This window comes from Rhinoraja longicauda, chromosome 6, assembly GCF_053455715.1.
Source record: "Rhinoraja longicauda isolate Sanriku21f chromosome 6, sRhiLon1.1, whole genome shotgun sequence".
In the NCBI taxonomy this organism is placed as follows: Eukaryota; Metazoa; Chordata; class Chondrichthyes; order Rajiformes; family Arhynchobatidae; genus Rhinoraja; species Rhinoraja longicauda.
The window spans coordinates 14,865,768-14,893,604 of NC_135958.1; the positions used below are offsets into that span (position 1 = coordinate 14,865,768).

Sequence of the window (27,837 nt, forward strand, 5' to 3'; positions counted from 1 at the left end):
GGTATGGTGCCATTTAGTCACTTCGTCCTGTGTGTAACTCACTGTCAGAACCTCCAGTCCTGAGTGGAGTCTGCGTTCAGTCCCCTGTCAATGCTCTGGCCCTCTGGTGATCAATAGACATTCCCACCCCATAACACCTACCTTTACAAAAAGGGCTCCCTTGGCTGCCAACGAGTCGCTTCCTTTCCCATTGGGATAGCACTGAAATTCAACGTCTAAAATCGGGTAGCGACTGGCAAAAAAGAGGCCGCTGTTTAAAAACTTGAAGCTGCAGCAGCTTTGCCAAGCGTAGGTCCCCACATCGTACAGCACGTACTGGAAGTAGGGGTTCAGCTGCGTTTTCAATCGCTCCGCCGATCGCTTGTCGAAGACCTCCTGCAGGCAGAGGAAGTCCAGGTTGGCGGGAAAGAAGGCCGACAGCTCGTGGTCAAAAGTCTCACCCTGGTGCCTCTTTTTCCTCAGGGATGACTTCTTCATGACAGAGGCCTTGTGGACAAACTTGTTATTGGGGGTGGTGCCATAGTCCGTCATCCCATCAACGATCCTGAACTTGATCAGGGATTCTCTGGACGTATTGTTGCTGTCCAGGCTGCTCCTGTCTCCTTCCTTCTGCCTGTGGTTTGGGATTTGATCGTTTTGGTCCTCAGCCTCAACCTCTCCCTGCTCGGTGGGCTGGGTTATGGTGACCTGCACACTGCAGGCGTCTGCCTCTTTGCCAGCCGAAGACGTTGCCTCCTCATTGCAGATGCGGACAATGCAGGAGTTGCTGTCCCCATCACTCTGCTCCCAGCTCAGCTTGGAGTCCTTGCTGTTCTCGCTGCAGTTTCCAATGAAGTTGTCCCCTTTGTAATCCATGGAGGAAGTCCTCTTGATGCCCGTGCTGTTTGCCCGGTTGTTCTCGCTGGGATGTGGGCAGGCCAGGCTGCTCCAGCTTGCAGCACTAATGGATGTGTTGGTCGGGGAGTCGATGTAAATCTTAATCTGAGGCCGGCTGGCACCATTCCGGATTCTCCTGCCCACCTCGCAGGACCTCAGCTGGGTGTTGGAGAGGTTGTTGAAGCGGGCCAAAGAATCGGGCAGGAGGCAGACATTGGCTGTGGCGAAGCAGAAGCTCTTGCCACCCAATGCCTTCCAGTTGCCAGGCCCTGTTGCCCCACCGGCCTCAGAGCTATCCTCAAACTTTGAGTAAACATAGGGTCTGCGGGCAGACTGGAGAGGGGCCCAGATCACAAAACCCACCAGTGCGAATGGGAGGGAGGCGATCAGCAAAGCCAGGCAGACAGGAGTGGCAATGGCGAGACAGAGCACCCTCAGGTAGCATGGATCATCTCCCCTTTGATGATTCTCATAGGTGGTTGGCAGGAAGGACACTAACAGCCGGTCGGCAAACCAGTAGCAAGGAAATATGAGCCCCCAGGCTAGGGAATGAAGGGTCTGTAGGAAGGAATTTGGAAAAGCAGACGTGTACAAAACCATGGCAACAGAATGATGGCTGCAATCTATGAGCTCCTACATCATGCCCGAGCCATCACTGTGTCAATGAACATCTCAGATGATCCTGACATTAATCATCTGGGAGACAACTTCATCATTTTCTTTTCAAGGGTATATGAAGAAGGATAAGTGGCTGTGATTAATAAGAGGCGTCTCACAAATTGACACACATGGGTTCCATTCAAGTCTGGTCTCCGCAGATCCATCCAAAGTCCATGGGAAATATTTCTGCTTCCAACCTCATTTCTTGGAATGACAGCAGGAAAGCACCTGCAGGAAAAGCAGAAAGGGAAACCATCAGAGACAGGGTTGTGCCCATAGAGGGCGGTTATATTTTCATTCTGTTAAATACAATGCTTACAATACCCGTGGCACAGGTGCCCAAGAGATGCATTTATGTTACGTGGCTGTTCTCCTGGAATTCAGACCGAAAGTGAGTGCATTTCTACAGCCCCATCTCAAGACATGAGAAGTGATCCTCTCAGACACTAAAGGTTCACTATGAATAATCAGATGAGTTATTAAAGGTTCACAATCAATAACCATCTAACACAGGAGCATCAACAACTGCCTAAGGCATGAAAGATTCACAATGAACTGTCTGAAATGCAAGAGCTTCACTATCAACAACTCTGAGGCACTAAGGGTTCATTGTCAACGACCCACTGAGACACAAGTCATTTACTATCAACAACCTTCTTGAGGGTTCACTATCAACAACGTTCTTGAGAGTTCATTATCAATAACCTGAAGATACAAAAGGTTATTTTTATTGTCACCATGGAGAGATAAAATGTTCCCTATCAACAGGGGACAAAATGTTCCCTATCAATGAGACATATGATGTTCCCTACCAATAATTATATGAAGCATGCGGCCCAGTATTAACAACCAGCTGAGGCACAAGCAATTTACTATCAGCCAAAACCACCCAAGTATGAAACACTAATCATACCAGACATGAGGTTCACAATCAATAACCATCTGAGACATGAGAGGTTTGCTACTGACAAACACTTGTGCTACAAGAGGTCAAGACATGTGACTGAGTTTCACATAAACAGCTGGCTGAAATGTGAGAGTCCATATCAACAACTGTCAGAAGCCTCAAATATCCCAATAACCATCAGGGAGAGAAGAATGTCATCCATCTGGAACTACTGAACCACTCTGCTCGTCTGTAATGTAACAGGATCATATCATGAGTGTGCTGCACTGTTACTTCAATGGTCTGCCATATTATAATTTAGATTATATCATAAGTGTTCAGCATGTTAATACAACAGAATTGAAAACTCCTAGGAGTGGTGTAGAATGGAGGGACCTAGGAGTACAAGTATATGGGGGAGGGGAGGAGGGACTGAAAATGAGAAAAAACAGGGGTCGACAAATTGGGGCCGGCAATTGATTACCTCACGCAAGGAGTTTCCCTGATAGGCTGATTGTCGTATTTATTGCTATATTTATATGGCTAGACCGGTAATATTGTAGAGTGATATCATGGGAGCAGGTAGTATTGCCCACCAGGTTTGTTTTGACAATCAAGCATCCATTTACACCAATGCTATTTTATTGTCCCCATATTCCTATTACCTTTTGCAAGTTTCCATAAAGGCAATTTACAGTGGCCATTTAATCTATCAATCTGCATGTCTTTGGGATTTTTGGAAGAAATTGATGCATCCAGAGGAAACCCATGTGATCATAGCGAAAATGTGTAAAGTCCACATAGACACCACTGGAGGTCAGGATTGAACCGAAGTCTCTAGAGCTGTGAGGCAGCAGCTCCACTAGCTGTGCTGCTGTGCCACTCGCATTGTAATATGTCATTACCGTGTTAAATCGTGATTACTATTATATCAAAATTTCATGTTTATCTTAATACAATTTAAGCAAAATACAGCTTCCTCCCCCCCCCCCCCCCTGGTATCCACTGTTATGAAACATTAGTGGTTTACTGAGCTACAGCTTGTCACCATCACTTTTCATTGTTGCCATGGGCTGTCTTATCAAAGAAACCATAGTAACACATCATACTATGCACTGCATATTATGCCCGCATACTATGTACCTTTGGTGTGTTGCACCACAGTGTAGTATTGCAGTATCAATATTGTACTTCAATGCAATCCAATATTACAATATCATCAGTGTATTCTATTGCACTCTGGCAGCACTGTATCTTTGTAATATATGATCATTATATCATTAGCAGTTATGTGGTAAAACAGCACTAACATATCATTAATGCATTGCACAGTACAGCAACATTATACATTGTTATTACACTGATAGACAACATTACTGTCTAGTGTGCTTTCGTCTGCCATTAGATTACTAATAGATGTGTTCTAAACCTCTATTAACCACTAATCAGCTCTTCTTCCTAACAATTACTATCAGATACTCAACCTATGGTTCCGTAGACAGGCATCCTGAATGCTCGCTGAGCTTCTCATTACTCCATGCCCTATGGCCAACTTTCTGCCACTGTCCTACTGTGAAGTGAATGTCTCTGCTGACTGATGCTTTGTATGGTCGGAGGCATTTTCAGTCCCATGCCTAGAGACCAGCCCAGCAGTCCAAGTTCACTGAAACTGTGAGCACTATATTTTTGTTTCCAAAAGGCTGAATCAGGAAGGATTGCTGAAAAGGGGGGTCGGTGGCTGTTTTCCATGCATAAAATATTGACAACGGTATGGATTTTTCTTTGAGGATTATCTCGATAAGATGAAGGGGCAAAGAGTTCTCTGTCCAAGAGCTCCCTTCGCTGTTCTGAAAAGAACGATATTCAATTAGCCAAGGCAGGTCTCAAGCTTCCAGAGGGCATATGTTCAGCAAGCAAGCACCTAATGATCTCTCCTCATGTTATCTGTTACAAATTCACAACAGAAAATCAGTCCAAACCACCTATAGATTCATTCCTTCCAATAACTCAGGAATGGGTAAAGAGTCGGCTGGCTGATTTGTTTTCCTTGAGTGAAGGGGACCAATGGAAGGTCCGGGTAGAGGTAGATGAATTTATGAGAGACATAAATAAGGCAGATAATCAGAATCTCTTTTTCCCAGGGTTGTGACAACAGAAACAAGAGGGCATAGGATTGAGGTGAGAGGAAGGAGTTCTAAAGGGGATCTGAGAGGAAACTTGTTTTACACAGAGGAAGCCCGAAGGAGGGGTAGAGGCAGGAACCCACAACATGCTTAAAATGTACTTGCTTGTATACTTCACAAGCCACAACCTGCAATTCCAAGGACTTAGTGCTTGAGGTTGAATTAGGCTGGGGAGCTCTTCTTCAGTCAGCAATCATGATAGGCCAAATGGCCTCCTCCTGTGTAATTTTTTCCAAGGTCTTTTTAAATGAAAGAGCGTACTTCCCTTTACTAAATAGTTCAGTGTTTCATCCAGTAATTCATCCTTCCACTCCCCAATGGGATTATGAATCATTCACAGAGGCCCAGTCTTTGGTTAATCCACCATTTATTGTAACTCACTGGCATGGGAATAGACCCTCACCACTCTAACTGATGTTGTCTGTCAAAACCGACAACTGCTGCAGGGAGTCAAAGCAAGAGGTAGTGGCCAGGCAGGGCAGGGGTGGGAGCATGGGGATTGGGGTGGGGAGCAGATAAAGCGTCAGCCTGTTTGCTAAACATTTCCCAAGTGAGCCAGAATTAAATTACTTTGTGTTGGTAAAAAGCCCATGCAGAAGCTTTAATATACAAGCTTACCTTCATTAATACGAAGCAGAGTGGGACAAGGTGCAGAAGTACTGAATGAAGAATGAGCCGCTGTTGAGATCGATTAAATGCAGGCACTCATTTGGAGTAATGAAGGCTGCCTTTGTCAGTCACACAGTTAGGAACAGTTTCATTAATAGTTCTTTGCCAGGTTCGTTGCTGCAACATTTATATCTCTCGTACTCGTATTAAAATTTTCTTCAGTCATAGTTAATTCCTCTGGGTTTTAAGGTATCAATGGTGCTCTATAGCTGATCATTCTGACTTTAGACAACCACAGAAGTGCACACAAGGTCTGGCTGAGGCAGTGGGCAGTTAATAGCAATTTGTCGAGTCATCTTTAAAGCTAATATACGTCTTTAAAAATCAGATTTAAATTCTTATCATAACGTGGATTAATACAAAGTTTTCCACTTTGGAAGGAAAACAAGAATGGTATAGTTTCTGAGTGTAAAGTAAATGATAAAAGATTTGGAAAGGTTAATGTACATAGGAAGCTAGGTGTCCTTGTAAACCAGTCACCGGGGAGTTTAGAATCAGTGGTCATCATAGTCTTAGGATACAGGGTAAGGCATTTGGGGTGGGGGATGATAAACTTCTTCACTCAGAGGGTGATGAACCTGTGGAATTCTCTACTACAAAAGACTGTGGAGGCCAAGCCACTAATTATATTTACAAGGGAGATAAACAATTCTGGACATATAAAACATGGGGAGAGAGTGGGAATACAGTGACAGTATTAAGATACAAGATCAGCCATGACCATATTGAATGGTGAAGCATGCGTGAAGGACTAAATGGCCTGCTCCTGCTTCTCTTTTTTTTTAGCTCTTCGAGGTATGTCCACTTTGAAGAAGTTCTCCTCCTCTCTTCGACGAGAGTTTAGCAACATGCTCTCTCGCTGCTCCCCCTCTGTGATTTCCTGCGATTTCTCTTTTTTTATGTTGGTTTTTTGTATCTTTGTATTTGATCCCTTTTGTACTTCATCTCTCTCATTCTCTTCAGCAATACAACTCTCCTTAAACTCTATGCCCTCCGAAATTTGGCTCTTGGGAATGCCTTCAGCTTCTGACCTTAAGCTCCACAACTTGTCCCTAACCTACTCTGACTCTCTTATTTCAATAGACAATAGACAATAGACAATAGGTGCAGGAGTAGGCCATTCAGCCCTTCGAGCCAGCACCGCCATTCAATGCGATCATGGCTGATCACTCTCAATCAGTACCCCGTTCCTGCCTTCCCCCCATACCCCCTCACTCCGCTATCCTTAAGAGCTCTATCCAGCTCTCTCTTGAAAGCATCCAACGAACTGGCCTCCACTGCCTTCTGAGGCAGAGAATTCCACACCTTCACCACCCTCTGACTGAAAAAGTTCTTCCTCATCTCCGTTCTAAATGGCCTACCCCTTATTCTCAAACTGTGGCCCCTTGTTCTGGACTCCCCCAACATTGGGAACATGTTATCTGCCTCTAATGTGTCCAATCCCCTAATTATCTTATATGTTTCAATAAGATCCCCCCTCATCCTTCTAAATTCCAGTGTATACAAGCCCAATCGCTCCAGCCTTTCAACATACGACAGTCCCGCCATTCCGGGAATTAATCTAGTGAACCTACGCTGCACGCCCTCCATAGCAAGAATTTCCCTCTTTTAACCTTCATCTGAATGCCAACCACTTAGATGAAGCTGTGGGTCAGCAATTGAACTCTGCTGAGATTTGCCTGAAATGTTATAAATGCTACCTAGATATACAGTATGTTGGTTTTGTTGTCTGAAACCAATACTTACTCTCTCGTGTACAGGAAGAAACTACAGATGCTGGTTTAAACCGGGCAAACCCGAAAAATCAACTATTCCTGTCCTCCAGAGATGCTGCCTGACCCGCTGTGTTATTCCAGCATTTTATGTCTATCTACTCTTACTCGCTCTCTTTCTCTCTCTTCTCTCTCTCTCTTGCTCTCCCTCTCGCTCACACACAAACACTCTCTTTCTCTCTCCCTCTCTCATTTTCTCTGTGTTGAGATCCAAAGAAGAGATCAAACTACAAAAAAATACGAATGTGGGTCACATAAAGGCCAGCTTTTCTATCCTGTTACATCATTCCTATTTTCTAGAATACAGACAGGTAAAACCATATTGTTGTCTTCACAGAACCAAGAAGCAAAAATAATGAGGCCAAAAAGCTGCAAGATCCCTGCCTGGGGCACCCTAACAACAGGGAAATTGTGCATTCCCAAATCATTCAAATTTAAAGGTAATACATGCAAGGTTATGAGTACACAGTTTCCTGGTGCGTTCGCCTGGTGTGTACTGGGAGTAGGCAACAAAGAATGAAGCCTTGTTGTTATTCCATACAAACTGTTAACACTGACATCTTACCAATCCACTGCTATTTGCTGCAACTGTTCACCAGTTTGAGTAGCCTCCGCATTTGAGGCGGCATGGTGGCACAACGGTAGAGTTACTGCCTTACAGTGGCAGAGACCCGAATTCAATCCTGACTACGGGTGCTGTCTGTACGGAGTTTGTACGTTCTCCACGTGATCGCGTGGGTTTTCTCCGGGAATTCCGGACTCCTCCCACACTCCAAAGCCATACAAGTTTGTAATTGGCTAGTGTTAGTGAACGTGGATCGCTGTAGGATAGTTAGTGTGTGAGGATCGCTGGTCAGCATGGACTTAGTGGGCTGAAGGGTCTGTTTCTCTAAACTAAAATACAAATAACAAAACGTGTGCAGGATCAATGCACAGGCATGCAGGGAACTGTCAGAGGCAAACCATCAAGCGTGGATTGGAATTAGGATTCCACGTTTTGCAAATCTAATAAGGTCAATGCTGAATCACTGTTTGTATCCAGGTCACTTGACTGTTGTTGGGTGTTGTGGGGAGCGGGGATTGGGCGGGGGATGTGGGTTGGTAACTGATTGAGTTGGATCTATGTTAAATTTTCTTTTTTTTGTCAGTTATTCTTACAACCAAACATTCAAAGATTATTAAAGAATATCACTCTGAGACACAGATTCAATTAAATGCAATTCGGGTAACAGAGAGCTTTCACAGCACGAAATGTCCAAACATAATATTCCATTGAACTATGGAGGTCCTGCTGCTCTGGGTAATCTGATCGCTACATCTGTGCAACAGGCCAGTATTTCAATATGGTCAAAGTACAATCTCTGGAACCTATCCAGCTTTTTGTGAGCGAGCTGTCATTCTGAATCAATAGAGAAGGCTGAAGACTGGAATTGTTTTAAATCATTCTTAGAGTTCAATAAACAGCGGCTTTTCTGTAAAAGAGGCTGTCACAGAGAGAAGCAGCATGGAAACAGGCCCTTAGGGCCCATCGTCTGTGCTCCCTCCCCCCCCCCCCCCCCCCAGATTCTGCACAGAAGGGGTAATTTACAGTGGCAAATTTACCTACCAATCAATACATCCTTGGGATGTGGGTGGAAGCTGGAATACCCAGAGGAAACCTACAGTGACAGTGAGAATGTGAAAATGTGCAGACAACACCTGAGATCAGGATTGAACCACAAGAAGGTTGCTCTAACCACTGCACCGTTATGGGGCTCAATGCTTTAAACAGTTAACTGGATGTTAGCATGTAACACTGCTAATGTAATCACAGGGAAATGCTGCCAAATCTACATTATTTTAATTAATTTCTCAATACTTGTGGATTATGTTAGATAGTTTTGAAGTGAATAGGTCCAATGTTTCAATTGCTAATTGGCAGAATTATTTTTTTGACAGGTTCAAAGAAATATACTCCGGATATTTGGTGCTTCAGTTTTCCAGATTTGGCAGCCTTCGTGTTTTCTGAAATGCCCCTCCGTCACACAGCGCACCGCAGCGAGCTGTCAGTAAGTGCAGCTCAGCAGATAATATTTCTGATGCCCAGATTATCCCCTAAATCATAATCTCACAGCTGGTTTTGCAGCGTCACTGAAAGTAGACACTCTCTTCAGGAACAGTCAGGCAATGATTTTTTTAATAAAAAGAAAGGATTCATTTTTGTTCATTCTTAAAAAATTAAATTGCAATCGATGCTTTGGATGCATGGATCGTCACGAGTCGTGATGACAGGGCAGTTGGACTGTGTTGGGATGAACGTCTCTCCTGTCTCTCTACAGTTGATGGGGGGATTAAGTTGCCCCGAGCAAAGTTACCTGTGAAAACATGAGTTTCCGATATCACGGGATGCAATCACCTCCCAATGAAATATGAACTTAAGCAGTACTCCTGTGAATTGCCACAATAAAAAGGCAATGTATAGGAATTTCAGCATATGAACTACGATGCCTTTGATGAAGGGTATCTGAACTGAAACATTAACTGTTTCTTTCTCCACATATGCTGCCTGATCTGATGAGTATTTCCAACGTACTCTGTTTTTATTTCAGATTTCCAGCATCTGCTGCTTTTTACGTTCATTTTCAAAATATCACACTGACCCATTTTAAGGGGATTTGGGGCTGACATCTAAAAGCTTGGTGCATGAGGTGAGCTTGAAGGAATGCAGTGAAGAAACAGGGGATAAAAAGAAAAGTGAGGATTAGGGAACAAACTGGAGACCCGGGATCTCAGAAGTTGAGGGCACGTTCGGGAATTGTGGAGTAATGATCTTCAATGGTGACTGGTAGATGAATATTGAGCTGTGCAGAGAACTCAGAAGGTGATAAAGGCAGAGCAGGTTTACAAAGGGAGGGGGGGAACGATTGCTAAGAAGGTTGAGAATGTTAAAATCTAATTTAAATGTTACAGTGTAAATATATTTTCTGCAGTGCGATATTACTTGGCTTGACAACCTCGGACTCTTTTTTAACCCATCTGGAGTTAGTTGCAATGCCTAGACAAACTTCCACACAGAGCCCTCTGTCTCTCTTGGCGAGGAGATGGGGAGTTCCAAGCAGGCTGCAATCCACAATTTCCTGCCGGCCACAGACCAGAAGCATAAACACAGGTAAGTACCCCCCTGTGGTGCTGCACCACAGAGGGAAAGCTGGTAACTCAAAATGTTACAGTTTACATATATTTTACATAGATTTACTTTACACCCAGTGAGGATGTGCTTAAGCGTGGCTGGTGTTGAACACAGGATCTTCGCCCAGCCATTGGTTGAGATTTTTTGGGCTAGGAAGGACATCATAGGTTGCCCGAATGAGGAAACTTATCCTGCTCGTCTCCATCTCCCACATGTCCTTCCAGCTGATCTTCCGCTTTTCCACACTCTCCCAGCTCATCCACTGGCCCTGTTTAGCTTGCGACACAGCTTTGGCACACCTACTCGACTCCTCCTGTCGGCGGACTTCGGCCGTGACCAACTTCCAGAGCTCCAGTGAGGATGCCTTGTTCCAGCAAGGTCGCTTTCCGCCAAGCCCCAAGCCACTTCTTCCGTGTTGGACTTGCCCAATCATGTCGCCTTGGTGGAGAGCAGATTTTGCCTGCTGTGTCGCATTCTTAGCCGTCCACTTCCTTTCTGTTGCCAGGGTTGGGGCAGCAGCTCGGATGACAGTGTCCCTCCATTCTGCCAGGGCCATCTCTAGCCTGACTTTAGTGCATTTGAACTCCTCTGTGAGACTAGAGAGAGGCAGCTGAAGTACCCCCTGACCATACAAGCCTACGCTGCTCAGGCATTGAGGAACACCTAACCACATTCTCACAAAATAGCTGATTGTTCTTTCCATCTTCTCGACTCTTGTGAGGGTGATGTCATACATGGTTAGTGGCCACATAAGGCGAGGTAGTAACCCAAACTGCAGGCACCAGATTTTCAGCTTTCCAGGCAACATGGATCGGTCGATGTTCGCTAGACCTTTGATGATTTCTTGCCTAAGCTCGTTTGCCTGATCAGTGCCCTTCAGTTTAGAGTCATACCATCTTCCCAGACTTTTAATTGGCTTCTCTGACACAGTTGGGATTGGTTCTTGATCAATGAAAAATCTTTGATCTGTCAGTTTGCCTTTGATTATAGAAATGCTTCTTGATTTGGATGGCTTAAATTTCAATCTGACCCCAGTGATGTTCTCTTGAAGCTTCCCTGAAAGGCTCCTGGTGCAAGGTGCTATTGTTGTTATGATTGTCATGTCATCCGTGTCGGCCCTGATGGGTGGTAGACGGACTCCAGACTTCAGCCGCTCGCCTCCCACCACCCACTTGGAGGCCCTTATGACGACTTCCATAGCCATTGTAAAAATCAATGGGGAGATGGTACACCCTGCCATTATGCCAATCTCCATGCAGTGCCATGTGGTGGTAAAGTCTGGCGTGGTGAAACAGAGCTGCAGATCTGGAAAATAAGCCTTGACAAGGCTTGCGATAGTCTCTGGTATCCTGAAGAAGTCAAAGGATGCCCAGAGGAAACTGTGAGGGACAGTTCTGAATGCATTGGCAAGGTCAAGGAAAATTACATGCAGATCTCTCTTCTCTTTTCTTGCAGTCTGGATTTGGTGCCAAATCATGCTGGTATGTTCGAGACATCCAGAGAACCCTGGGATGCCTGCTTTTTGGACTGTTGTATCCACAAGGTTGTTTCTCTCTAAATAGCTGGTCATCCTCTGAGCTATGATGCTGAAGTAGATTTTACCCTCTACATTGAGGAGACTGATAGGGCGGAATTGGCTGATATTTGTGAATTCCTTCTCCTTCGGAATCAGGACTCCATGCTTTGGGTATAATTCTCTTCTCCCAAGCCACTCTCATGAGCCTCCACAGAAAGCGAAGAACATCAGGAGCACTCTTGTAGAGTCGATACGGAACCCCATTTGGCCCTGGGGCTGAAGATGCTCTTACCCGCTTGTCTGTTCCACCTCCCTCCACTTTGGAGGACTAATGTCCATCTGGTGCTCTGGTTGTTCAATTGGTGGAATGTCCAACGGAATAGCTGTCTTCAGGTGTCTCTTGTCATCCGCATGTATTCTTTCCAGATGTTCGTCTAGCTCCTGCCTTGATGTTTTCAGGTTTCCTCTCTTTTCTTTGATGAAAAGTGATTTTACGAACTTATAGGGATCCTTGAAGAAGCGTGATCTCGTTCGTTCTTTCTTTTTTCGTGATTTCCGCAGGTATTCTGCTCGTCTCAGGGTTGCTAAATGGCTTTTGATATTTCCCTGGAGAATGTTGATGCCCTCCTTCTCACTATCAGAAGCCTTCCTCCACTGCTTCTTGAGCTGCTTTCTCTCCCGGATTAGGCATTCCATCTCCTTTTGCCATCTGGACTTGCTTTCCAAAGCTGGTGCCCTTTCCTTTTCCTCCCTTACTCCATATCGTTCTGCTCCATAGCCATAGATAATGTCCCCCATCTTGTCAAGCTTTCTTTCGACTTAGGATACTGGTCAGGTCTGCATTTATGGTCTCCCATTCTTTCTTCTCCGAGGCTCCAGACCATTTCACGCAGGGTTTTCTTCTGCTGATCTTTTTCTCCATTGCTGGTTTTCTTGGCTGGATGGGCTCCATATTTTCCTCTGCCTGCATAACTGTGCTTGAGTTTCCTTCATCAGGGGGGCTGATGCCCTGCGAACTTTGGTGAAGGCAAGTGTGCCAAATGCCTTCGTCATCATCCTCTCCACCGGCAATGCCACTTTTAGGGAATTGTACACCTATACACCTAGATTTCACTGCTCAACAACACTCTCCAGGACTCTACCATTTACTGTGCAAGTCCTGCCCTGGTTTGATAGATCAAAGTGTCACACCTCACAGTTGTCAGAATTAAATTTCATTGATCATTCCTTGACCCAATTGATTTAGATTCTGTTAAAAACTTTGGTAGCCTTCCTCACTTTCCATTATACCTCCAATGTTGTTGTCATCTGCAAACAATGTTAACTATAATTGTCATCCAAATCTTTAATATAGACAACAAACAACAGTCTACCCATCAGTGATCCTTGCAGCACACCATTGATCACAGGCCACTATTCAGGAAAACAACCCTCCAAAATTACCCTTTGATTCCTTCTCCAGGCCAATTTTGAATCCAATTGGCCAGCTCAATCCCCTCAAAGGACTTTCCCTCCTCTACTAATCAATCTGTTCAAAAAACTCTTAGCAGATTCTTGAGATAGGTTTTTCTACATAGAAAGCCATGTTGATGATCTCTAATCTGTCCCTGCCAGTCCAAATGCTGGTAAATCCTGTCCCTCAGAAACAACTCCAACAACCTTTTCACATTGTCATCAGGCTCACTGGCCTGTAGTTCTTAGGCTTATTCTTGCTGCATTTCTTAAATAAAAGTACAACATTAGCCACCCTCTTGTCTCTGGAACTTCATCTATTGCTAAAGCTGATGTAAATATCTCGGCAAGGTCTTCCGCACTTTCTTCCATAGCTTCCAACAAGGTCTGAGAATGCACTTGATCGGGCCCTGGTGATTTATCCATGTTACACACTTTAAAACTGCCGTTACCTCCTCTTTGGTAGTTTGTATATGTCTAAGATTCAATAAAGCTCAGCGTGTTCTCACTCAAAGAGTGACACCTATCTAGGCAGGAATCTTGCAGCAGGCCTTCTCACATTCAACTCTAAGTGCAGCCCTATAACTGTAAGAATAAGACACTGGTCTCTGAACAGCAGGTACTGATGACTGCTGATAGAACCTGTCATGAGTGCAGAGAACAACAGAGTGAATTGGTTAGTAACTTATCTAATCTTATAACAACACAGAAGCGAGCTATTTTAGACTATCAAATCAATGCTGGCTCCCAGGGGAGTAATCACATTAGTACTATTACCCCTTCCTTATTTTCTCTGTATCTTTACAATTTATTCCCTCTCATATAAGCCTCCTTTGATTTTTTGATTATCAATAACCTACATTGAATAGTAATTTATTTATTTTAAAGAGTTGAGTGTGGGTCTCGGATGCCTCGTTGAATCCTGGGATGCTGGCATTTAGATTAGGGAGAGCCCTTAGTCCAACTGGGAGCCAATAATATAGCAAAAGGAAGGACTGGGTGTTGCAAGGGGAGGAGGATGTAGAAATAGCGCCTCAGAGTAACTATATTCAAAATACTCTCAAAGTCACCTCATTGAGCAAGGAATGAATGGAGGGTAGCATATTGGGGCTTTTAAAATTCATTCAAAGTTAAACAGTGAGAGCACAAATTAAGGCAAAACTATTAAAAAACCATAAAGCATTCAAGGAATAGATCAGCAAGGAAATGGAAATGGTAAATCAATTGGGACCTTAAGAGATGAGGATGAATGAGTTGGCAGAGGATAATTAGAAATTGATAGGGCACTTAACAAGCACTTTGCTTCAGTGATTACAAAAACAAACCTAATTAGGAAGGAAATACATTCCCAATGGGTCAAAAACAGGATGAGAAATAAATGAAAGGCTGCATCTAACCACCACTATTCTCAGCCCAGGCAGAAGTGATTGGGTATTAGCCCTGTCAATCAAGACTGGTGACAGCTTCATATAAGTGATTGATTTGGTGTTCCTGAGCCTGGAGATATAATCATATTGCATTCATTTTCTCAGTGCAATGCAAATAAAACCGATCTAAATCAGAACGAGTTGTGTTGTGAACATTTCTCAGACTGATCACCTCAGTCTCAGTCCTAGTCTCAGGCTACACTTCTGATCTGGAACCAGTCTTGCGGCCTGGGTATAATTTATGCACAAGATTGCACAAGACAATGTACTATCTTTCTCAATCCCCAGTCTCCCTCCCCTCACCCCTCACCTTGCCACCCACCGACAACATTCCCCAACTTTTTCTCGCAGCACACAACCCACCCCAGTCTCCCTTCCCTCTTGCTCAACCCTCCCTCCCACCGCATCCCACCTCCGTGATGCACAATCCTCCCCATCCTAGATCCATTCACTGCTTTACATAACCCTTCTCCATTCCACTTCTCTCTCCCCTCCCCTCCTTACTGATGCTGGGATAGATTATGTTAATAACATTGGAAGGGATGAAAGATGAAAGATAATGGCTAACAACGAAAGAAATAATACATGATTTGCAACAAATGCACTGTCTTCGAGGCACGGATTGAACCATCCATGGATTTCAGATAAATTTTTAAAGTTTAAAATCACATGAAAAGATTCCAAAGGTAATAGTAAGCTTGAACTCTGACGATTGTTTTTTGAATTCAGCATGAAATTTGTATGGAAAGAGAAAATACAATTCAACTGTAAACTTGCAATGAAGATATAAGCAGGCTGCAAGATTTGCTATAGGTATGCAAAAAGGAAAATACTAACTAGAAAAAATGCCAGACCCTTATGGAATTCATAAAAGGGAATATAGAATTAAACAAATAAAGTTAAACAATGTGCAAACATTTTGTGTCCGTCTTCACAGAAGAAGACATAGAGAAACATCTGGAGAACCAAGAGTCCAATGCAAACAAGGAAATAAAATAAATACATTTAGTAATAAAATACTATTAATGAGGTTAACAAGCCTGAAACTTGATAAATCTCATCATTACTCACATTCCCTGATGATCTACATTCAAGAATTTTGAAAAAGGTGGCTTTAGAGGTGGAGAATACTCTGGTTATCATCTTCCAAAATTCTAGAATAGTTTGTACAAATTGGTGGGTCAGAAATGTGACCCCCCCTATTGAACAATGGTGGCCTAATTCGAGCCACTACAATAAAGAGTGTGATGTTAAGAAACTTCAAAAATAATAATATGATTCAGCAAAATCATTGTGGAGTTATTAACTCTCAGATCCCCAATGCCAGCCTAAACCTTGGTCACCCACTCATATGTTTCTACCCCCATTGTTCATCGCCCGCTCAAGAAACCATCCAAGAGTCAAGGGTCTCTATCACTTTGGGGCTGTCTTCTGTGTGTTGTGAAAAGTGGATTGCAGGTGGTGCGAGACGTTTGACAGAGGGATGAGGATTACTAAGAGTTTTGAACATGATGGACTGGACTGCTCTGTACGTGCAGCTGGCAGGGATGGTAGGGCAATATTCTTCTATTCCCTACCTATTTAGGAGTCTTTCTAAATGCCTCCTAAGAATTGTAATTGTATCTGATTCCACCACCTCCCCTGGCAACCACACTGCAGATATTAACCATTAGGGGTAATTTAAGGTAGCCAATTAACCAACAACTAATTGGGATATGGCGTGAAACTGGCCTTCAAGTTGCCATGGCTCTCCTGAACCTCCAATCTCCTCAACCTCCCTCCCCTTCCTTCCAATCATCATTCCCCCCCCCCCCCCCCCCCCAATCCTCTAATCTCTATGATCTCACCCTCTGATATCCATGGCCGGCCTGAATCCAAATTCCTACTAACGTGAGGGGGCGATGGAGATTGTTTTCAGCATTTTGAGGGGTAAATCTGCAATGCAGTTTACAGGATCAGTCTTGAGCTTGGGGAATCCCAAGGAACATTGCAGTCAATTAAAAAATTATGAAACAAGTGTAATTACTGTTTTCTGCTCCAGATATCCAGCACCTACACTATTTCTTTACCTCTTTGAGGTTTACAGATTTGGTCTTACTCTTATTAGTACTGGTCATCGAACCTAAGTTAAACACTGGTGCCAGAACCCAGACAATGGATAATATTGGGGTGCAAGAGAGAGATCTCAATTACAGAAGAAATAAGTGTAACGCACAAAAGATAAAATCTGCAGAGATGCCACACAGGAAATTCTTTGCTATAACTGGTGGATTCAACAACACAAAACATTTAAACAAATTGACCATCACCTCCCTTAGTAGCATTTGTTTTGCTCTAACTTCTTTTTAAATATAAATTTTCTGTTCACCAGGTTGAGAGACACTCAGCACTCAGCATACTCTCCCCAGTCTGGGGCAATCTGGTTGAGTCACCGCTGCCCTGGAGGACCAGACTCCCTATGTAGGAGACCAAGAGCAAATCATGTCCTCACAGTAACCTCTATTGCACCAGAGTTCATTCTCTACAATAGTTACCTAGTGGGCTGTCTGACAATATGACCAATCTGATGCCAAATTCATTCTTTCACCAATCAATAAACTGCAGGACACATGACTTTGCAAACAATTGCCACACATGGTTGGCAACAAAAAGGTAGTTGTATCTGCTGTGACAATGTGCCAAAAAGACATGATTACCAAAGAAAATGATGTTTAAAAATCGTTAACTACACTTTAACAACCCAAGGAAAATAATCTTTCTTTGCTGATTGTGAATGCTGTTAAGTGCTACACAGTTTTCCCGCAGCAAATCAATCATGAGAATCAAAGTCTTGATGTCTGATTTTTGCCAGTATTTCATTAGATGCATGTTTTCATTGCTCAGAAAAACCCACCGCCCCCCGCAATAGGAATCGTTAATGTATTTTTGTTAAATTCCCTTTGTTCCACTCATCGGCCTTTCCTGCCTTCTCTGCTACCTGCACTAACTTGTTTCTCTTTCCCATTTCTGATGAAGGCTCCAGGTTTGAAATGTTAACTATTTCTTCCTCCACAGATGCTAACTGACCTGCAGTGCACGGTAGCGCAGCGGTAGAGTTGCTGCTTTACAGCGAATGCAGCGCCGGAGACTCAGGTTCGATCCTGACTACAGGTGCTGCACTGTAAGGAGTTTGTACGTTCTCCCCGTGACCTGCGTGGGTTTACTCCGAGATCTTCGGTTTCCTCCCACACTCCAAAGACGTACAGGTATGTAGGTTAATTGGCTGGGTAAATGTAAAAATTGTCCCTAGTGGGTGTAGGATAGTGTTAATGTACGGGGATCACTGGGCGGCACGGACTTGGAGGGCCGAAAAGGCCTGTTTCCGGCTGTATGTATATGATATGATATGATGATATATCCAGCATTTTCTGTTTATATTTCAGATTTCCAACATTTGCAACTTTATTAAATTTAATCTTTACAGATGCTCCCGTCAGCTACAATAATGTAGTATTAGTGTAATTTAGGTAATTAAATGGCTCTCATTACAGAAAAAAGTCTGCCGTTTATGTGGCATATATATACACTGATGAGCCAAAACATTATGACCTGATGAGCCAAAACATTATGACCGCCTGCCTACTATGCTGTTGGTCCTCCGTGTGCAGCCCCATACGCAGCAGGGTGCGATGCACTGTGTATTGTGACACATTCCTCCCGTGACACCATTAAACATTTCTGTGACTTGTGCCACAGTAGACCATCTGTCAGTTCGGACCAGACGGGATAGCCTTTGTTGCCCTCGATGAGCCTTGGGCGCCCAACACCCTGTCGCTGGTTTGTGGTTTGTCCCTCCTCGGACCACTGTCGGTAGGTACTCACCACTGCTGACCGGCCGTTTCAGAGATGCTCTGACCCCGTCATCTGGCCATAACAATTTGGCCCTTGTCAAAGTCGCTCAGGTCTTTACTCCTGCCCATTTCTCCTGTATCCAACACATCAACTTCAAGAACTGACTGTTCACTTGCTGCCTAATATATCCCACCCGTTGACAGGTGCCATTGTAACAAGATAATCAATGTTATTCACTTCACCTGTCAGTGGTCATAATGTTTTGGCTCATCAATGTATAACCTCAGTACATCCCAAAGTGATTTACGGAGAGTCATACAGAAAACAGACAGGCCCTTCAGCCCAACATGAATGTAGTCAATTAATCTCTTTTGAAATATGGTAGAATGTAAGAAACATGGTCAATTTGTACAAACAACATGATCCTAACCGGCAATGCTTAAGGCGAGTACTCATTCACCTGCTCTACTCTCTATATACTGATGTTTGTGCAACCAGACACGGCTCCAAAGGCATCTTTAAAATTGTCAACAATACCACAATTGCTGGACAAATAACGTGTTACAAGTCAGAGTAGAGGTGGGAGATCAATAACCCGGCTGAATGGTGTTAGAACAACAATCTACATTAGCTCTCTACATTAGCAAGACTAAGGAACTGATTGTTGACTTCAGGAAGGGAAGGCTGAGGGACGATGCACCTGTCATTATCAGTGGAGAGCAACAACGGTTTCCAGTTCCTGTGCATTTATATCTCTAATGATCTGTCCTGGGTCTTGCACATTGGTGCAATCACAAAGAATGCTCACCAATGCCTTTACTTCCTCAGCTGTTTGAAGAGATTTAGCATACCACCAAATACTCCATTGAACCTCTGCAAATGTATGGTGGAAACCATACTGGCTGACTGTTCGCATCATTGCCTGATTCTGCATTCTGAACACTCAAGAACGAAAGAAGCTGCGGAAAGTGGTGGGTATTGTCCACCCCACCGCAGAAAGGATCTGCAAGAAGCGCTGTCTCAAGAAGACAGCTATCATCAAAGACCCACTTCATCCTGGCCACGCTCTCTTCTTACTACTACCATCAGCAACAAGGTACCCGAGTCTGAGACCTGCCTCCCCTAAGTTCACGAACAACCATCAAGTTCTTGAACCACTTTGCATGACCCTATTTCAGCAATGAACTACTATAGACTTTATACGTCCTCTTCATCTTCATCAGGATTACAGTTATGTTTAAAGGCTGGGCATTCAGTACTGTGATAAGAAAGTATATGGAATGGCTTGATTAGCTGACAAGACTGAGAATCAGTGTGCATGGGAGGGCTAAGTTTCGGCAGGCACCAGGAATGCCTGCTGTGTGCCACACTTTGAACAGGGATTAGTGTATGGATACAGAGCAGGCATTCCTGTTGCCTACCGAAACTTAGCCATCCCATGCACACTGATTCTCAGTCTTGCCAGCTAATCAAGCCATTCCATATATTTTCTTATCACAGTACTGAATGCCCAGCCTTTAAACATAACTGTAATCCTGATGAAGAGGACATGTCATCCAGGGGACAAATACCACCAAAATCTACTTGTTGGAAAGCATGGGAACTTTCCATAGAGTGTCTCAGAGGCAGCGAGCAGTCAATGTCTTAACAAATCGCGCAGTCTGCCCGTGTGCATTGAAACCAGCATCATCTTGTATCACATGATACAATTGTACAGAATAATCCATCTTTGAATTATGAAATCACACACCACGAGCAGGTCCTTTGACCCATTAAGTCCAAGCTGCCATCAAGAACCATCTATACTAATTCCATTTGCTGCAACAGTGCAGAAGAGTGGCACAGTGGCACAGCTAATAGAGCAACTGCCTCACAGCTCCAGAGATCCTGGTTCAATCCTGACATCAGGTGCTGTCTGTGTGGAGTTTGCAGGTCTCCCCTGTGACTGTGTAGGTTTCCATTCTGTGGTACAGTTTCCTCCTACATCCCAAAGATGTAGGCTGTTAGGTTAATTAGAACATTAAAAAAAGGGAATTATACGCCACAGGATCAGACCCTCCAACCCACAATGTCTGTGCCAGATTTAGTTTAGTTTAGTTTAGAGACACAGCGCGGAAACAGGCCCTTCAGCCCACCGGGTCCACACCGACCAGCGATCCCCGCGTATTAATACTATCCCACACACACTAGGGACAATTTTTACATTTATCAAACCAATTAACCTACAAACCTGTACGTTTTTGGAGTGTGGGAGGAAACCGAAGATCTCGGAGAAAACCCACGCAGATCATGGGGAGAACATACAAACTCTGTACAGACAACACCCATAGTCGGGATCAAACCCAGGTCTCCAGCGCTGCGTTCACTGTAAGGCAGCAACTCTACCACTGCGCCACCCTCTGTGCTTAAACTAATCTCCTCCGCCTGCATGTGATTCATATCCCTCCATATTGATATGCTTATCTAAAAGCCTCTTAAACGTCACTATCATACCTGTTTCATCACCACCACCCTTGACATCCGTTCCAGGCAACCACCACTCTTCTGTGTAAAAAAAAACTTTCTCCACACATCTACTCTAAACTTTCCCCCTCTGACCTTAAAGCTATGCTTCCTGGGAAAAAGACTGTGAGGTTTACGAAATTTATGCCTCGTATACTTCTATCGGGTCGCCCCTCAGTCTCTAACATTCTAGGGAAAACATAGTGTATTTTAAATGCTTGATGAACAGCATAGACTTGATTGGCTGAAGGACCGTTTCCATTATGAATGGGTTTGATTACTAATATTTGGTTTGAATTCACATCCACTAACACTGCATGATCTCAATAATATTGTGCAAATTAAAAAGTGCAACAGAAGGTTACTTGACAATTATTTGCTGGGTTATAAAGCCAGGATGTCTTTGATCAGCATCCTCACAGTAGCTCTAACCGATGTTCCAAGAAAATCGGTGATGGGTAATTTTGTACAGGTAGAATTATATGTCACTTGAGCTTGTGTTTCAGACATTGTCCACCTCCACTGGTCAACATGGATTAAAGCAGTTGCACAATGTCCTAGGTGCATCAACTGATTGGGACAGGCAAATGCTGAACATCAGTGAACAGAAATTTATTCACAAAATGCTGGAGAAGGGTCTCGACCCGAAACGTCACCCATTCCTTCTCTCCCGAGATGCTGCCCGGCCTGCTGAGTTACTCCAGCATTTTGTGAATAAATCGATTTGTACCAGCATCTGCAGTTATTTTCTTATACTAATCAGTGAACAGAAAGGTGCTAGGTTTGTTGCTATGACTATTTTGATTCAGCTGATCTCAGCTGGGCCAAGAGGCAGTGACTCTTTTGGTAGCCATATTGTCTGCAAATCTGAAGGTCGTTAGTTTAAATCCCATTCCATAAACCTGTGCATTAAAATCTAGGCTCCCTCGCCAGTCTAATACCCGAGGGCCTACTAGATTGCCAGAAACATTGCCATGGTTTGGAGGAACTATTAATTCAAGGTTTTGTCTGCTGTCTTAGGTCAACATAAAGGTTTTCATGGCAGCATTTCAAAGAAGAACTTCAGAGTTACATTACCTGAATTCTGGTCAATATATATCCGTCAATCAACAGACTACTTGCTCATTTACCATCTCATTGCAATTTGTAGGCTTGGAGTGGTGACTAAACTTAACAAACCATTTAATTGGCTGTAAAAGTCTGTGGAAATCCACACTCTACAGACAGGACCAAAGGTCAGGATTGACCCCAGTTCCCTGGAGCTGTGAGGCAGCAGCTTTACAAGCTATGCCACAACGATGCTGCTTTTTTTAGATTGAGAATGGGAGATTTGAAAGGTCAAAGCAGACTGATAAAAGTACCCATTGACAGTCTTATATGAAGACAAAGGACTAGAAATTCATTCTCTTGGCATTAAAATGTATTTGTTCGCACCCTATCACTGTTTTAATAAGGTCTAAAAGGACCACAATATTCGATGGAGACTGTCACAGAACAGCTTGTTGAGCTCCCCTGTGTAACTCCACGCTGTTCCAGAAACAATGGGCATCACTGAAAAGCTCTGGTCGAGTTTCACACAGCAGCTGGCACTTGAAACACAGCCAGCCTTAAAGCAACACAAACACACAACCACATATACCACCACCACGTCAGCTACTGAAGACTGCTATGTCCTTCACTATTGCTTTCCAGTATTCTGAGGACCAGGACTATGATCTGAGGGTTAGTGCTGGGGACCATGACGGGGGAGGCAGTCACGTCACCACAGGGGATGTCCTCTGTTTAGTCAGGTAACTGAGAATGTTCATGCACATCTGGTTGAAATTTCTGGAAGGATATGCGAGTACCCAGATTCCTGTGGGTTGAAGGAGGAGTGGGTGACGTCTGGTGCTAGCAATGACCTCCCAAATGAAATGGAAAGCAGAAACTGTGACACGTGGTATCGGTAAGCAGCCATGGCTTGGACTGAACACAAGGGCAGCAAGTTGTGAATGAGGGTGACCTTGACTGTGAGGTGAGACCAGGCATTTGTGCAGGATTCTACGTGAGGTTCCATGAGGTAGAAACAAAATCCTGGAGTAATTCAGCAGGACAGGCAGCATCTCTGGATAGAAGTAATGGGTGATGTTTCAGGTCATAAAGTCATAGAAACATAGAAACATTTAAAATAGGTGCAGGAGGCCATTCGGCCCATCGAGCCCGCACCGCCATTCATTCTGATCATGGCTGATCGTCCCCAATCAATACCCCGTGCCTGCCTTCTCCCCATATCCCTTGATTCCACTAGCCCTTAGAGCTCTATCTAACTCTCTTAAATCCATCCAGTGATTTGGCTTCCACTGCCCTCTGTGGCAGAGAATTCCACAAATTCACAACTCTCTGGGTGAAAAAGTTTTTTCTCACCTCAGTTTTAAATGGCCTCCCCTTTATTCTAAGACTGTGGCCCCTGGTTCTGGACTCAGAAGTGATAGGAGTAGAATTAGGCCATTCGGCCATCAAGTCTACTCTGCCATTTAATCATGGCTGAGCTATCTCTCCCTCCTAACCCCATTCTCCTGCCTTCTCCCCATAACCTCTTAACTTCAGTGTGAAGAAGGGTCTCGACCCGAAACGTCACCCATGACTTTTATCCAGAGATACCGCCTGTCCTGCTGAGTTACTCTAGCATTTTGTGCCTATCTTCGGTGTTGACCAGCATCTGCAGTTCCTTCCTACACAGGTTCCATGAGGTCACAGGTCTCAGTGCAGTGAAGCCTGGTCCAAGAAGTGTAGATTAGAGCGTGGTGATGTAAAACTGCTGAACGGATGTTGAGTGGGTGAAGTGAAGCTGGTGAGGTGAGGATGTGTAAGGTTACGATGGGAAGATGTGGGTTGGTGAGATGAGACTGGGCGAGGTGAGCGTGGGTGAAGTGCAGGATGGATGGGTGAGCTGCTAGGTGGATGAGGTGAGGGTGGGTGAGGTGGGTTGTAGGAAGGAACTGCAGATATGCTGGTTTAAACCAAAGATCGACACAAAATGCTGGAGTAACTCAGTGGGATAGGCAGCATCTCTGAATAGAAGGAATTGTTGATGTTTTGGGTCGAGACCCTTCTTCAGACTGAGTCAGGGGAGAGGGAAATACAGAGATAAAGAAGTGTAAGGTGTGACAAAGGGAGATCAAGGATAATGTAGAATAGATCATTGTTAGTTAGGAGAAAGTAACAACAAAGCAAACAGACATAAAATGTAAATGAGGACAGTCAGACTGGGAAGAGGGGAGGGATGGAGAGAGAGGAAAGGCAAGAGTTACTTGAAGTTAGATAAGTCAATATTCATACCACTGGGGTGTAAGCTGCCCAAGCAAAATATGAGGTGTTGTTCCTCCAATTTGTGATCGGTCTCACTCTGACAATGAAGAAGGCCCAGGACAGAAAGGTCATTGTGGGAATGGGAGGAACAGTTAAAGTGTTTAGCAACCGGGAGATCAGGTAGGTTTAGGTGCCGAGCGGAGGTGTTCAGCAAAACGATCGCCAAGTCTGCGCTTGGTCTCACAGATATGTATGAGTCCACACCTGGAACAGTGGATACAGTAGATAGGGTTGGAGGAGGTACAAGTGAACCTCTTCCTCACCTGAAAAGACTGTTGGGGTGCTTGGAGGGAGTCGAGGGGGGAGGAGGTATAGGGACAGGTGTTGCATCTCCTGCAATTGCTGGGTGAGGTGAAGATGGGTAAGCTAATGATGGATGAAATGGGGATGAATATAATGTGGCAGGGATGAGATGCTGGGTGGGTGAGGTGCTGGGTGGGTGAGGTGAGGGTAGGTGAGGTGAAGGTGGGTTAGGTGAAGGTGGGTTAAGTGAAGGTGGGTGAGATGAAGTGGATGGGGTGAGGATGGGTGAGGTGCTGGTTGCTGAGTCCTTTTCTGCTCCTGTGATGTAGACCCTGTGGTGTCTGGAGGGTGTATATTGCCGATCCGTGCCATCCATGAAGTGCAGTGATAAGTCAACACATGCTCATTGTAAGCCAGTTGTGGTCGTGACAAGCTGTTAGAAGATGTGAGGAAGGTTCAGTGTTCAGTGTGGACACTAAGGACTGCAGATTTTGGAATATGGAGCAAATAAAACCTGCTGTTGGTACTCAACGTGTCAAACAGCATCTGGGAAGGGAAATGTGCAGTTGATATTTTGGGTAGAACCCCTTCCTCTGGACTGAAGGAGAGGAGGGGAGTTAGCCAAAGGAGTGAAGGGACAAAGGTGGTGTGCGATAGCTGTATCCAGGTGAGTACAATGGATTGGTGGATGGAGTCAGGTGGGGAGAAAGGAGTGGAGATAACAGAAGCTGGAACGCTATAGTTGGAGGTATCCAAGGGCTGCAGATGGTGCAATTTGATGGGAAAGGAAGGTGGAGTATGCCACCACTTTGGGTGTATAGAGAGGAACAGTTAGGGGAAGAGACCTGATGGAGTGTGTGAGTGATGGGCAGATGGAATAAGTGAGGGAAAAATTGGGTGAGAAGATCTTGTGGGAATGAAGGGTACGAATGGTCCCATACAAAAAGAAACAATAATTAGCCCCAATCAGACCATCCCTATCCAAGTGCTGGTAGATCCTGTTCCTAAGAATCCCCTTCATCAATTTACCCGCCACTGAAGTCAGGCTCACCGGCCTGTAGTTCACCAGCTTGTCCTTGTGGCTCTTCTTAAATAATGGGACATTAACTGCCTTCCAATTTTCTGGAACTTCATCTGTGGCTAAAGGTGATACAGATACCTCTGCAGAAGCCTTTGCAATTTCCTCCCCACTTCCCACATGGTCCAAGGATGTACTTGGCCAGGCCCTGGAGATTATTCCAACAATGCACTTTAAAACCACTAATAACTCCTCTTTGGTATATGAATTTGAATATGATCTAAGACAACACATTCCTCCTCTATTCCTTAGCTTCTCTGATCTTCTCCTCAGTAAGAACAGATGAAAAGTATTAATTTAATATATTCCCTAATCTCTTGCGGTTCTATACAAAGATAGCCATGCTAAATTCTAAACGCTTTTACCCTTAATATACCTGTAGAAACTCTTCCCTTTCTTTTCCTTCGTCTGCTAACACCATTTAATTTCCTCTTTTTGCCTTCCTTATTCCCTGAAATGTAGTCCTGCACTTTTTATACTTGAGTAGGAGATTTTCTTGATCCCGACCACCTAAATCTGACATAGGTCTCTTTCATTTTCCTGACCAGAACTTCAACATCTCTCATCAACCAGGGTTCTTTAAATTTGCCAACTATGTCCTTCAACCTAACATATTGGCCCTGTACTCTTGCCAACTAACTCTTGAAAGCATCTCACTTGCCAGCCGCCTCCTTACCTGCGAACAGACTCTCCCAATTGGCCTCTGTATGTTTCAGCCTAACGACTCCTAAATCGGTCTTGCTCCAATTTAGGACCTTACGTTACCCGAATATATAGAATTCAAACTTCATGCGGTTGAGTGTTTAAATAGTTCTCCATTCGCAGATCTTGCTTAATTTTTCTTCCCATTCCAGATCGATAATTAGCTACTGTGGCTACAAGGCCTAAGCAGCTGTGCACCCAGCTTGTTTAACTCATCAATGCATACGACCTGAAAGGAAACTATTGATTCAGATTCATGACCTAGAAATTCAATGGTGCTGTGTACGCTATTTTAAATGCCACCCAACTGAATTCAGGCAGAAAACAGTCAGTGGAATACGATTGGGGATTCCTAGCATATATTCAGCACATAATGCTACCATGAATCACATGCTTTTCTACCTATTTTGCATACTCACAAAATACACCGAGCATACATATTAGTAGCAACCGACACAAGCTTGGTGTTACCATGTCAGCATTGGATGGTGAGAATGCATTGGAAGGAAATGCACAGGCCTAGCTCAGGGTCCGGGGGTTGCTGGAGTGCTTCCTGGGAGGACCGATATGGCCTTCACCATTGCTGGGAGGTCCACTGCAGAAGGCAAAGTAGATTCTTCGCCAATGCAATAATAGAGCAGATCTTTCAACATTTTGTATAATATCCTCTGACCCCTCTCACCAGATATCCACCCCTGCTTCTGTACAGATTGAGATTTGCCAATGACGAAATCAACGATTCAGTTGCACAGTGAGGAGTAAAGATCCATTTCCCTGTAGGACAGACATAAAATGTAGGAATAACTTAATAGATCAGGCAGCATCTCTGGAGAAAATGGATAGGCAATGTTTTTAGGTCGGGACCCTTCTTCAGACTTCAGACTTGACCCAGTAAAGATGCCTCCACACTCCACATTTTCCTCGTGACCACATGGGTATTCTCTTTGTCCTCCAGTTTCCTCCCACATCTCAAAGATTTGTGGGTTGGTAGCTTAATCAGCTTAGTCAGCCATCTTAAGTTGCTCCTAGTGTAATTGCAGAGTTATACAGCACAGAAACAGACCCTTCAGCCCAACTTGTCCATGATGACTAAGTTGCCTACTTGAGCAAATCCCATCTTTCTAGAAAACAATTCCTATCCAGAAACTGTCCAAATGTCTTTTAAACATTGTAGTTGTACTTACCATTACTATCCCCTCTGGCACCGCACTACATGTGAAAAAAGGTTTCCCCTCAGATCCCTTTTAAGTCTTTGCTCTCATAAATCTTTTCCCTCTAGTTTTGACCCCCTCACCCTGGTAAAAGACTGTTACCATCCACCTGTTCTGGGGCCCTAATGATTTTTTATACCTCTATAGGGTCACTCCTCAGATTCATCATAGGACAAAATGTCGCAGCCTATCCAGTCTCTCCTTATAACTTAAGTCATTCAGTCCCAGAACTATCCTTGTGAATCTTTTCTGCATCCTTTCCAGTCTAATGACATCCTTCCTATAGTTGGGCAACCAGAACTTCATGCAATA

General features: G+C 44.2%; 1 protein-coding gene across 3 annotated transcripts in view; it reads right to left on the reverse strand.

Moving 5' to 3' along the window:
• smpd3 (sphingomyelin phosphodiesterase 3) overlaps positions 1-27,837 on the reverse strand; it is a 156,805-nt gene that overhangs the window by 39,426 nt on the left and 89,542 nt on the right. For all 3 annotated transcript variants that reach the window (XM_078400516.1, XM_078400514.1, XM_078400515.1), the window contains exon 2: positions 142-1,764. In XM_078400516.1, the coding sequence (XP_078256642.1) occupies positions 142-1,476 (1,335 nt within the window). In that variant the 5' untranslated portion in view covers positions 1,477-1,764. The remainder of the gene's footprint in view (positions 1-141; positions 1,765-27,837) is intronic.